The following is a 13,866-nucleotide window of genomic DNA, read 5'->3' as shown; positions in this document are numbered from 1 at the left end:
AACTCAGATGGATTATCCAACAGAATTAGACAAGGTGAAAGTGGTAGCAGTATTAGCTTTAAATCTATGTTTAACTGAATACCTACATTTTTTAAAGTATACCAAACAAGCAAAATGCATCAGTTTACTGAAGAATTTATTTAGAACTGAACCTTTCCCCTGCCATCTTCTCCTGAACCAGCCAGGTTTCAATCCGAACACAAAGAACAGACACCACTGGTCAAACTTGCTGTGAAACTGCCATGACATTTAGACAAAGAAAGACTATCCATATTTAATGTGCACACCTGTCAAACACGTGAGCAACACTCTTCCAAGTTATAAAGCTGATCATATACCCGTGTTTAGTCTGAGCTCATAGACTCTGTGCCAGTTAATCCAATTTCTATTCAAATTCAAATAGTGCTCTTTACAGACACTCAGAGTCTGGTGGGGCAGGATCCAGCAGTTACATCCTCTAATTAATCATTTACAAAAGTGATATTTGTAAGTCAAAACGAACTTATTTTAATAGATCACAAGATCCTAAGACTATGATCTGCTTCATTCATCCTGCATCTTGAGTATTTGTGTCTAGCTTTGCAGCCCAATAAAACGTACTGAAGACGAACGTGCCAGGCTTCATAGTCATGTGCTGTCTTCTTGATCCCGATGCATTGAAACCACCAAATTTGTTCAAGGTATACCCTAAACAATATAACTTTCTTTAAAGCATGCACCAGTTAAATAATATTTCTTGCCATATTAAACTCTCAGAAAAACAGATGCAATTGTAAATAAATGCAACAGGGAAACTATTATTTAATTATCTTTAAAATCTCAGTAAAAGTCTTGTAACTCAGATCTGGATGACATCGGCAATCAACTGTTTTAACTTCTTCACTAAATTCCAGACTGCACTCGATTTAGTTCATAATTCCTGAAAAGGAATCTATGATGGGAAACAGCCATTACAACGTGATCGTTACCTTGTGTTACCATTACAACGCGGCCAGTACAGCGCAGGTACCATTACCACACATAACCTTTACCACGCATAATTTTACAACTATACCATTACCACGCATACTTTTACAATGAATATTGTTGTAAAGGCATGAATAGTAAAAGACATTTGCGTGTAAAGGTTTTGCTTGTAAAGGTACATATTTTGCAGATAGACATTAAGGGGGTCATTCCGACCCTAGCGGTCAAAGACCGCCAGGGCCGCGAATGACGGAAGCACCGCCAACAGGCTGGCGGTGCTTCCTAGCCCATTCTGACCGCGGCGATAAAGCCGCGGTCAGAAAACCGGGGCCGGCGGTTTCCCGCCGGTTTACCCCCGGCTGGGCGAATCCGCCAGGGCAGCACTGCAAGCAGCGCTGCCTTGGGGATTCTGACCCCCTTCCCGCCAGCCTGTTTCTGGCGGTTTTCACCGCCAGGAAGAGGCTGGCGGGAACGGGTGTCCTGGGGCCCCTGGTGGCCCCTGCACTGCCCATGCCACTGGCATGGGCAGTGCAGGGGTCCCCTAACAGGGCCCAGGGCGGCTTTTCACTGTCTGCTTAGCAGACAGTGAAAAGCGCGACAGGTGCAACTGCACCCGTCGCACCGCCGCAACACCGCCGGCTCCATTCGGAGCCGGCTCCTGTGTTGCGGCCGGCATTCCCGCTGGGCCGGCGGGCGCTAACTTGCTTAGCGCCCACCGGCCCAGCAGGAATGTCAGAATGCGGGAAGCGGTATTTTGGCCGCGTGGCGGCCAAATGGCGCCGCCCGCCAGAGTTAGAATGAGGGCCTAAGTGTTTTATATATATATATAAATATGTATATCTATATATTTTTTTAATAGTTTAGGGTGGGTATGGGTTTTTTGGGTGGTAAGCGTTTTTTAGGGTCCATGGTGAGTATGGGTTTTTTTGGGTGGTAAGCGTTTTTTAGGGTCCATGGTGAGTATGGGTTTTTTGGTAGGAGCCGTTTTTTTCTATTACGATTTTGGGTGGGTATTGACTTTTGGGTTTTAAGGGATTTTTAGGGGGTAGGGTGGGTATGGGTTTTTAAGTGGTAAGGAATTTTCAGGGCTTAGGGTGAGAATGGGTATTTGGGTGGTAAGATTTTTTAGGGTTTAGGTTGGGTATGGGTTTTTGGGTGGTAAGGTTTTTTTTAGGGTTTAGGTTGGTTATGGGCTTCTGAGTGGTAAGGGAGTTTTGGGATTTAGGGTGAGTATGGATTTTAGGGTGGTAAAGAGTTTCAGGGTTAGGGGTGGGCATGGATTTTTCGGTGGTAAGGGTTTTTAGGGTTTTAGGGTGAGTATGAGTTTTTGGGTGGTAAGGAGTTTTCAGGGTTTAGGTTGGGAATATGTTTTTGGGTGGTAAGGTTTTTTTTTTTAGAGTTTAGGGTGGGTATGGTTTTTCGGGTGGTCAGTGTTTTTTTAGGGTTTAGGCTAAGTATGTTTTCTTGGGTGGTGGTAAGGGTTTTTTAGGGTATAGGGTCGGTATGGGTTTTTGGGTGGTAAGGTTTTTTTTAGGGTTTAGGGTGGATATGGATTTTTGGGGGGTAAGGGTTTTTAGGATTTAGGGTGGGTATGGGTAATTGGGTGGTAAGGGGTATTTTAGGGTTTAGATTGGGTATGTGTTTTTGGGTGAAAATTGTTTTATAGGGCTTAGGGGGTATTGGTGTTTGGGGGTAAGGCTTTTTTAGGATTTAGGGTGGGTATAGTGGGTATGGTGGATATGGGTTTTCGGTGGTAAGGGTTTTATTTTAGGGTATAGGGTGGGTATGAGTTTTGGGGTGTTAAGGGATTATAATGAGATATATATATACACATATATATATGTATATATATATTATATGTACACAAATTAACATATTTATATACTTATATATATAAAAATGAAAATGTATGTATGTATATATATATATATATATATATATATATATATATATATATATATATGCCCACTTGTACATTTTTTGCTGTATGCCTTTACAATGTATGCATTTACCACGAAAATGTACGAATTTTACAGGAAAGTATAAATACTTTATATATATAATTAACAAGGGGTTACACTTACCTGTAAAATACTTACATTTACTGGCAAACCTTTGCAATGCATGTGCCTTTACAACAAAATGTGGTAACTGTATAGTCATTGTGAAAGCATGTGTGGTAAAGGTTATGTGATGTAACAGTACCTACGTTATACCGGCCGCGTTGTAACAGCAAGTGTGGTAATGCGTGTATGGTTCTGTCATACAAGCATCTATGCTTCATGAAATGTGTTCAATTAAAAAGTGTCTTAAGCTTGTGACAAGTTCACTATAATTCAAGTAATATTTTAAAAATGTGCTTTTAAAATAATTTGGAGAACCATAATTATTTTATTTTTTTAAATGAGGTTTTAAATTAAATAGTACAAGCACACAGTAATAACTGTTGCAACACCTTTGATGAGCTAAAGAATATGGATGTTCGAAAGAAGCAAGATCTAGAAATACTTCTGGAAAGAGTTTCTTTCCTGTATACATTCTTATTACTTCATATAAAGCAATCAAAATGAGGCTCAGGTTTCTTGAAGCAGATAGAGGCAACATGTGCTAACAGATGCTGAAACATAAATAGTAGTTTCAAGAGAATGATTATTTTAATATAATTATTTTCATAGCGTGGCAGGATGGGCATTTGCTGGTTCCTGATGAGTACTGCTTTGACATTAGGGCAAGCTTCCAAGATATTATATTTACATAAATTGCCCAGTTTATGAAGGGATGTAATTCGGATTTAGTAAAACCAATCCACTGTAAATTGTGCATATTCCATAGTGTTATCTCAGTCTTTGGTACATTAACAGAGTAGACAGAAAGCTGCCCAAATGATTCAATATATCAATCAAAATAGATATTAAGATCATACATTGTTTCCACTGAACTTGACCACGTGTCTTCACTTGCTAATATCAAAAGTAGGAATCCACTGAGTATTTATGCGCCTCTCCGTCAGAGCCTTGATCAACAAAGCAAATAAAATGGGCCAAACAGGGCCCCTCTTGTAAGTACATTTATTATTGCCAAATTGAAGGCAGATAGTGACATGCAATAGAATTATAATATAAAGTATCTATTAATTTAAATTGAAAATGATCTTTTGCAGCCTAAATATAATCTCAACAAAAAAAACAAAAACGTTTTTCATTTTCAACAAATGCCATCGTCGCCAGCTGCTCCAGCACTATAGTGTTTTCCCCATCACGCTACTAGAAATAAAGACCTTTGGTGAACATGGATGATACAATGTTGGTGAACATGGATTTTACATTTTAGAATAACATGAATTCTCATGATTAGAATCCTTGCTTTTAATTTGGGGTCAAAAAACAGTTTGTAAAAACTCCAGGGTCCACATTCATTCAAGAATTAGTGCTATTATCTTATGTTGTATAAGGTTAAAGAGACCCCACCATGTGCAGCCACATGTGAGATTAGCTTAGAAACCTCTGATGGAATTCTATAGATCTGTCTTCTTACAGTTTTCAAAGTTTCTCAATAATGGCCATTTTGGACTGAGGCAGTTATCCACTTACAGTAAACATTTTGGGGTGCGTCAGAGCTGTAGTGTCAGAACCCATTTAGGAGGCCACAGGGCACACAGAGGCTACTTGGCCCCAAAGTTGATGCCTTGATAGCGACTCATGTCCTGAGGTCTGACTTATTATGGCTCTATGCACTGGGCTATGAACAAACAACCATTTCTGAACTTGAATCGGAATAAGCAAACTCAGGCATCTAAGGAATGTAGTACTAGGGCTCTAACTCAAGAGCCAATGAACATACACAATGGCATAATGTCGGGGCCAGTGCTTATTGTTTATCGAAAAAGAAAGTATTCTGTTCTCACAGTAAAACTAAGTACTGCACAACACAATGTGAGCATTATACAGGGTGGTATTTAACTGAAGAGCTACGCCCCACCAGGCATCCCTCTTCTTTCTGCTGTGGTTGAGTTTTTGTCACTACAGCTGTCTCAGTCTCTGTTCTTTTAAGCAGGCTAAGACCTGTGTTTATCCGCTTTTGGCTGTGCTGCAGCTTAAGCTGTATTGTGGATGGAAAACATGGTGCAATTTATAAGGTTCTGGTCCTTTCTTCACAAACGCCACAATGGCAGCCTTCTTTGGGTCAGGGGTTGCAGAGCAGACTCACTGGGCAAGTCTTTGCAGGCACAGTTGAAGACTGGTGATTGGATGTAGCATTTGAGGCTTCTTGACAAGTTTCTTCACTCTGTGGTGGTTGCGTCCTCCAGATCGATCCTAGCTTGCCACTTTGGCAGTGATGCACTTCCGGTTTTCTATTCCTATAGTGGCAGTTAGTATCTTCTCAACCTAATGGTGGACAGACATCTTTGGTCTAGTGCAATCATTATATACTTTACTCAGGGCCTGCACCAAGAGACTGGGAATGCATTAGCCTCACAGATAACTCCTGGATTGCTCTCTTTGTTCAGCAGCTTCTTTTGGCTGTTCCACGTGCCAGGAGCACACTGAAACTCTCTTCTTGGAATGGTGCTCCTCCTATAGATCTAGGCACTCTCTCAGCAAGCAGGCTAATAGGCTCTCTAGGCAGATCATCATCTCTTCAAGCAGAAAATGCAGACGGCAGGCTATGTCCCTTCAGCTCTTAGAGACTCAGGCCCTCATTACAACGCTGGCGGTCCATGACCGCCAGGGCTGTTGTGCCTGAAGCACCGCCAACAGGCTGGCGGTGCTTCAGAGGGGATTACGACCGCGGCAGTAGCGCCGCGGTCGCACTGCCGGGGCCGGCGGTTTCCCGCCACATTTGCCCCGGCGGTGATAATCCGCCAGGGCAGCACTACTTCCAGCGCTGCCCAGGGGATTACGAGTCCCCCTACCGCCAGCCTTTTCCTGGCGGTTTGAACCGCCAGGAAAAGGCTGGCGGTACGGGGAGTCGCGGGGCCCATGGGGGCCCCGTGCAGCGCACGGCCGCAAAACCGCCGGCTCCATTTGAAGCCGGCTCCCATGTTGGGGCCCACATCCCCGCCGGCCCAGCGTGGATGTCATTATGGGCACCGCAGGAGTGCGGCTGCATTGGCGGCCGCATGTCGGTTAAAACTTGGCAGGCGGCGCCGCCCGCCAATGTTGTAATGACCCCCCTTAGTGTCAGGCAGACATTGGCCTTAGTTGCACACTAGCTCTTTGAGTATTCTGAAGATCCTCCTCTCTTTGGCCAAAAAGAATGTGGACTGGAACAAAGTGGAGTGATCTAGAACCACTTTTACACATTTTTATGGGATCCACTGCCCAAGGCTTCAGAAATGGTTTAGATTGTTTCTCTTTTATATGGCATTTCCACACTGCTCTCCAGACCCAGGCTTTGCACAATGTGATGCCTCTCACAGTAGATTGCAGTGAGGCTGGCTCCAGGCAGGAGTACCCCAAACATGGCAGAATTAAATTTGAGTTCTCTGCAAAGCTTCAGGAAAGCTTTCATCAGCTTTCCTGATGCAGTAATAGACAAAAAGGCAAGTGCTGCCTAAAAACGTCTGCAGCTTGAACAACAGAAACTACAGTTCAACCTCTCAACCCTATGATCCACCAAAGGGCAGTGCTCAGAAAGAACTAATCAGCATTCCTTTGCTGACAAAGACTTGGCGGAATGTCTAAGGGGCGGACCTTCTACACCCTCCTCACCTATGCTTCTGGGTCTACACCCTCATGCCACACAAAAGCAGGCAATACACTTCCTCTGCTTGGGGAAGCTATCCTGTTCCTCTATCTGGTGCCCTGCGTAACTATGGGCATCTAAAATGGATTCTACTGACACTAGTACTCAGACTCGTACAACACACATAATCCCACTACCATACATGTGCAACACATTCCCTTCACACCTTTTGAATTCTATTTGCTAACTCTAATGTCCCTGTAAAGTTTGTTTTTTCATTGCATTGGATTTCCTTAGGTTTTTTAATTCTATTTCCTTACTATAATGTCCCTGCACCCTTTGTTTATTTTCAGTGAATTTCTATGTTTTCTTTAGCGTTACATAATTGTAATTACTTTGAGTTAATCCAACCCTGCTGTGCATGGCAAGCCTGGCCTATGACCAGGCCCTGTGGCCTACCCCCTATAACACCCAACCCTGTGCCATGCATGGCCTTTGACCATGCTTGGCAGGTATTGTCCGCCGGACCTGGCCTGTGGCTAGGCCCTGCTGTCTACCCCTCATAACCACCCTACTCAACGCCACTCATGAAGTGCTTTTTTGTTTGGTGGAGATCTGATCATATTCCTGTGCATCAAGAACTAATCTCAAAAAGCGGCAGGAAATGCGCTCTGGGGGTCCTTTTAGTATGCTATCCATCATCCTGGGAAAATTGCCAGAAGACGTTTCAAACCACTAATGTATATAGGGTGGGGTCAAAAGGGTGGGGCTTTTAGGCCATTTTACATGCTTGTAGTTTTTAAAAGGGAGGACACGCTCTCTGGTGTCAACAGCACATGACAAGAAAGAACTCACTCGTCACATTCACTACATGAGGTGTTTGTGCTAAAGAAAAAAGAAAGGATGCATACACCTCCATCATGGATTAAGGATACACACTAACATACCCACTCAGAGACTCACACACCCAAGCACAGGCCACTGCAGGGCATAAACTAATAGAGGGATGTTATAGTTAGAATATAGAATACAAAACACCATAGAAATTAACTGAAGAAAACAAAAGTTACAAGGACGTTATAGTTGAAAAATAGAATTTGAAAAACATTGAAATCCACAAAAAAAAAAGGTTACATGGACATTATAGTTGGGAAATAGAATTTTAAAAAACATAGAAATTAACTGAAACAACCAAATGTTGTATGGGGGGGTGAGTGGGGGTTTGAGTGATTATGTGGGTGATGTCATCAGTGATGTCATCAGTGATGCCATCAGTGATGTTACTGATCATGTTATATGTGAGGTAATATGTGAGGTCATATGCAGTGCATTACGGAGTGTAAGTTATAGTTAGCTCAGGTGCTACAACTGCTGAACTTCTATGGTTTTGTACAAGGGAAATCTGAGCCTAACTATAATGTCCCTGTAACCTTTGTTTTTTTCAGTGAATATGTGTGTGTGCATGTGTGTGTGTGTGTGTATATATATATATATATATATATATATATATAGACAAACACACTTCCCTCAATAATACTTATCTTAAATAGACTTTCAGTGTGTGGTAAAGACATATGTGGTAAACAAAACTGCTTGTCAAAAAAAGAGTGGTAAAGTCAACCATGTTTTTTTACTGCGTTGTAATGTCTTTAGCCTAAAGGGATCAGTAGTCCTCACTGTTACTAACATAGATAAAATGGCCTAATCACACAACAACACACAGTATGCTGCGGCCACTGCTTTATGTGATGTACCGACCCAGGGCAGGGACAGTAATCCACTGCCTTGTATGAGGGCATGCTCGGTCCACCTTTCAGGTCCTAGACCTCAGAGTGTCAGGCTTATGCTTAAACTCTGGATTAGTGTGATGCCATGGCCAAAATTATAAGTTGATATACCAGTTTTATATTCTGTTGCGCACTCAGGGCCCGAATGAATGGCTGTTTATCAGGATGGGGTCATTCCCATACCAACAGCTAACAAAATCATCAAACAAGGTTTGTTGAACTGACAAATCATAACTTTACTGATTGCAATTGTAGTCCACACATGCACGCATTCTTGTCTCGTCTTGCCTTGCACACCTCTCTTCTTTTTATTTTGTATTCAGCTGCCTCACATTTACTTTGCACAGTAAACATTCTGATACAGTTCTGATCTTTACTCAGGCAGAGGTTGGAACTTTGAATTACATTCTGCCATCGTCTTCTAAAGTAAGATATTGCTGTAAACAGGTAAGGATATAAAAGTGAAATGTTCGTTAATATACAAGAGTGAGCTGGCCTGTCAGGGAGGAAGGTAATTCCATTTATTTCATGAGGTAGCGAAATACAGTGTACTGCCTTTTCTAAATATACTGCATCTGGTCTGAGATTCATGGCCTCCTAATCAGAAAAATTCACTGTGATTGTCTGTTTTTTGCCTAATTATTGTTTTATCCTGATCATCAGCCAAAGTGTTTCCTGGTGTATGTAATAGCAGGCATAATTTTATTTGGCTTCTTTTTGATGAAGGCTACATCATCAGCAAAGAGTAAAATAATTGAAATGATTTGCAAGCTTATTAAAATGAGGTGATATACAGGTGAAGATGTATTGCAGAGATAATCTGTTCTATCTACAGAACAAACACGCACAGTGGGGGGGTCTCCCCTGGTAGTTGCCCCTCCTGGAAATAATTCACTATGACAGAGCTTAGCTGACAGAATGATGACACGTGTGTCAGCATATAGTGGCCAATTGATGGTATTAAATCAAAAGATTCCTAAATTTGTGCCCAGGGTGAGTCCAAGGAAACCCCAAACTTCTGAACATTTGAGTACAATCCCTATAGAATATGGACCCCCTATGTGGTTACTCTATATATAGGTATCCAGTAGGAAGATGTATGTAACTGCAATCAGTGTATGTGTATGAATGCAATATTGTAGTAATACCACGGCACACTTGAATATTTATAAAATGGTGTCCCAAGGGTGAGAGCTTGCCCAAGGCACACGCAATTGAGAAATTGGAACCTGAAGTAGTGATCATGCTTGAAGGATGCCCAGCAGAGAGGTCCCTAAAACTTATCTCTTAATGTAGGTAGAATGGGGAAGTCGTGTGTCAGAGGAGCCCAAATCCTCGGGATTATTATGCACAGGCAGTTTATGTCAGAATATGAGTAACAAAAACTTAATCTAAAGTAAGTAGTGTACCCTACAGAACATTCACAAAAATGTTGCGCCAATCGGTGTAGATTATACATTATTAACTCCAATGGGGCAATAAACTATATTTAAGTTTGACACAACATTATGTTAGGTGATGCTTAGGCCAAGATAGGGAGATCTGGATTAAACTCACTAACGTTATTTCAGAATCTGTTTTTTATGGAACATCAAACACTCAAAGCTTTACATCAAAAACGAAAAAAAAGGTACACCCCAACCATATACCAGCCCCTTCACACTTATTGTCCCTAAACAATTAAAAGAATAAACCTTTGCAACAACTAATTTGCCACCATCACGATTCACAGTAAAGTCCCACCACATTCTGTGCTTTTTGCTCCTACGAGTTTCACTCATCCCCTACAATTACAGCTCCCCTTGCAGTCCTCCTTAATCAAACGGCGCGGTCCTCGTACATATACACGTTTACTTTCACTGGCAAAATACACAGTTACACTCCTGACATGAAACTGAAAAATTAGTGATTTAAAAATAATGGCAATATGGCCACATCAGTAATAGGCAATATCACAGTTTTCCTATCAATTGCTTATTGTCTCGAACCATGCTATTAAAGGTGGCAAATCAAAATCAAAATAGGCGCATACAGCACTATTCAAGCCCTACATACATTTTGTATTAAACTTTTTCTTTCCTAACGAATATTTTTTAAACTTTTGCGTGAACTTCATTCAGCACACTTTCCAGCTAGCTCAAGTGTTTGCAAACGTTATCTATGTCAGGGCTTTTTAGGGAATGCCTTCGGTCAGGACGTGACATCAGAGAACAGAAACTGCAGCATGTGCAGCAGTATTGGTGCAAAATTAAAATTGACATTTTATGGTTGGTTGAAAGCAAAATGAAATGCAACCTTTTAGCTTGCACATTTGCTGCAGCAATATAACGTAAGTCTGCAAACACTGTACTCTTCTGGGATTATTTCTTGTTTAAAAAATATACAGGCAGGTTATAAACGAGGTGGCACCTCAGCAAAAATAAAGCTTGCAAAAACCCTCAGAGTAAGGTAAGGAGAATGAGCATGTCATAAGTTTAAACAAACAGTGAAGAACAACATGGTTCTCTGAAACGTTCAAGGTCCCTTTCCACAGGAGGGCGTAAAACATTGCATCAGTACAGTTGATTTGTATGCATTTCTTGGCTTGTAGATGCTTAAACGCAAAAACGTAAAATCAGTCCAGAATCACAAAGACTGCAAACACCCCAACGCTTACCTGCACCAAATTCCATCCTTTAAGGGACTCGGCAATGATTGAAGTAACAGACGGGCACACTCCACCGAAAACCATCAGATGATTTGGTCCATATTTTATTGCATCGTAGAAAGCTTTCAGTCCTTTGGCGTTGTCACACTGCAAGTACAAAAAATAAACTTTAGTCTCGTACGTGTGTCTAAGATGCTGTGATAAGCTGCTAGTGGTGATGCGGGTGGCTGGCGAGCAGTGGCCGAGGATCTTCCTCCCTAACTTTGAGGCGATGGGGAAGTAAATGGTGACGTCCTTGGTGTGTGCAGTGGGATTCTTAATTCATGTTTCAATGACTCACGAAATAAGTGACATGGGAGAGGCTTATACAGCATCTCAGGGATGTCTCGCAAAGAACATTAGCATTGGTGTTGTACATTAAGCAATACACTGGTCCACCAACAGTATGTTGGCTTTGATGATGTGGGCAGCCTTTTTGACAATTTTCAAAGATCAAGTACTTAGATGAGGGAGGACAGTAGTGGGAGAAGGTATGTGACACGTGTGTTGTTGGCAATATTTTATGCTCATGTTAAAGAAGTCAGTGATGCATTCACACTTTTGAGAAGAGCAAGACGATTTTTTATAGAGCAATAGGTCGCATGTTGCTGGGGAATTCTAAATAGTTTGTTACATGGTCAATTACCTTGTTTATTCATGTGTCATAGTTATTGTTTTTAGTTCTTTCCACTGCTCTCCTTACAGCTTTTTGTAATTTGCATTGCATTAGCTTGATTTGTACCATTTGTGCCCTGAATTTTTATTTTTAAACAAATTACATATAGGCGTTTACCGTCTATTACCAGTCTTAATTTTTTATGCCCAATGTTAATTTTTGCAAGAAGTATCATTGTAAGGAATCTGATTTCGTCTGAATAAACAGTGGCAAAGGGTTGCTCCGATGCTGAATACCAATCATAGAACTGTGGGTGTTTTAATAAAATTGGGGTGGACGTCCAATGTTTTAAATGTTTATGATGGCCAGAAAGGGTTGTGGCTGTGGCCAACTTCGCTCTGTAATCTAGGTTTGTATATCACACCGGACAGTTGAAGTCATGAGTGATCTTTGCAAGTCTGGAACTTTAAGCTCAAGCAGTTTGTATCACTTTTGAATTGGAAAATCGTGTTCACCATACGGTCAAGTCAGCAGGGGTGTGGCCAAGTCAGCAGGGGTGTGGCCTCAAAAATAGTTCCATACAAACGTGCCCAGCTTCTCGGTTAGGCGTGCGGTTTCTTTTTTCTCTGGGTTAATGACCCAAAAGGCAGGGATGTGGAATTCCTATCACCCGACGCCCAGGACATCTTGTTTGGGGTCAAGGGCAACAAGTTTTTATGTTTACTTTGTCCTTGGGACAAGTAGGCCCAACCCTCTGCAGCACAAACCCTTTGGTTGCCTGTTTACAGAGAGTGGAACTCTCTGCAGTTGAGGTAATGTGTTTCCAAAAGATAATGCTGTTCGAACTTGTATTTATGGTTCATTATTTGAAAGCCTTCATTATTAGGGTGAGTGCTGTAAATAAATGTTTTAAGGTCACACTTCACTACTGACGTTGGTTCCAGTACAAAAAAAAAAAGTGTAAACACATGTTTGAAAAGTTTAGGCTATGAGGCTAAGTATAATGCTCCCAGAATGCTCTCTGATTAGATGCAAATGAAGTGTCATTTAGTAAAATGTTTTGATGCATGCTAGTATTTCCCAAAAATATTTCTAATGGAAAATCAGTGTAACCATTTTCAACACGATTATGGGAAGCATGAAAATAAACAAACACTGACAAAGCCAACTGATCTGACAAATTTTTATAAGTCTTTTAGTTTCATCAATGCGTGTCTTGTTTTGACATGGCTTTTGTAACACTTTATTGTTGTGGGAGCTACCAGGCCCTCAACATTGTAACAAACACTGGCAAAAAAAAAACAAAACGTTTTTGAACTCTAAAAGCACATGTTGCCACCAGTGGCATAACAAAGGCCCCGCAGCCGCCCTCCAGGGGGCCCCTTCAGCACAGCACCTGCCCTGAGTGAGTCTGGATAGGGGGCTCCTCCATGTTCTTTGCAAAGGGGCACCCTCCAGTTTTGTTACGTCACTGATTGCCACTGTAGTTCCTGACACTGAACAAAACTACTTTGTGTGCCAATATGCTCCTTGTGGAAGAGCAGAATGCAATCACTCACAGTTAAGCCAGCCAAAACAGAGAGAAATAGAAGTTTAATAAAAACAAAATATCTTTGTTAACACCAGACCTAATTAGGGACCAAGACCAACATGTAGGTAGCTTTTTGCATGTCGCAAACAGCGACTTTCGCTGTGTTTGACGTGCAAAAAGCACATTGCGATGCACAAACCCAGTTTTGCGATTCGGTAACCTGGTTACCGAATCGCAAAACGGGTTTGCGACTCACAATTAGGAAGGGGTGTTCCCTTCCTAATTGCGACTTGCAGTGCAATGTAGGATTGTTCTGCGAACGCGGGCGCAAACCAATCGCAGTTTGCACCCATTTCAAATGGGTGCTAACACTTTCGCAAAAGGGAAGGGGTCCCCATGGGACCCCTTCCCCATTGTGAATGTCACTGTAAACCTTTTTTCAGAGCAGGCAGTGGTCCTATGGACCACTGCCTGCTCTGAAAAAATGAAACGAAAACGTTTCATTTTTCGTTTTTGTAATGCATCTCGTTTTCCTTTAAGGAAAACGGGCTGCATTAAAAAAAAAAAAAAAACTGCTTTATTGAAAAGCAGTCAC

At 41.7% G+C, this 13,866-nt stretch overlaps 1 protein-coding gene and 1 long non-coding RNA gene across 3 annotated transcripts in view; one reads left to right on the top strand and one right to left on the bottom strand.

Annotated features, from left to right (window-relative positions):
* The window catches only part of GABBR2 (gamma-aminobutyric acid type B receptor subunit 2), a 3,493,747-nt gene that overhangs the window by 2,949,447 nt on the left and 530,434 nt on the right, over positions 1-13,866 (bottom strand). For both annotated transcript variants that reach the window (XM_069219613.1, XM_069219614.1), the window contains exon 2: positions 11,095-11,232. In XM_069219613.1, coding sequence (XP_069075714.1) covers positions 11,095-11,232 — 138 coding nt within the window. The remainder of the gene's footprint in view (positions 1-11,094; positions 11,233-13,866) is intronic.
* LOC138281587 (uncharacterized) overlaps positions 1-13,866 on the top strand; it is a 531,591-nt gene that overhangs the window by 489,494 nt on the left and 28,231 nt on the right. The window lies entirely within an intron of this gene.

The sequence above is a fragment of the Pleurodeles waltl genome, chromosome 2_2, assembly GCF_031143425.1.
Source record: "Pleurodeles waltl isolate 20211129_DDA chromosome 2_2, aPleWal1.hap1.20221129, whole genome shotgun sequence".
Classification (NCBI taxonomy): Eukaryota; Metazoa; Chordata; class Amphibia; order Caudata; family Salamandridae; genus Pleurodeles; species Pleurodeles waltl.
The sequence above is the reverse complement of the archived record's forward strand: the minus strand, read 5'-3'. Positions and strand labels throughout refer to the sequence as shown.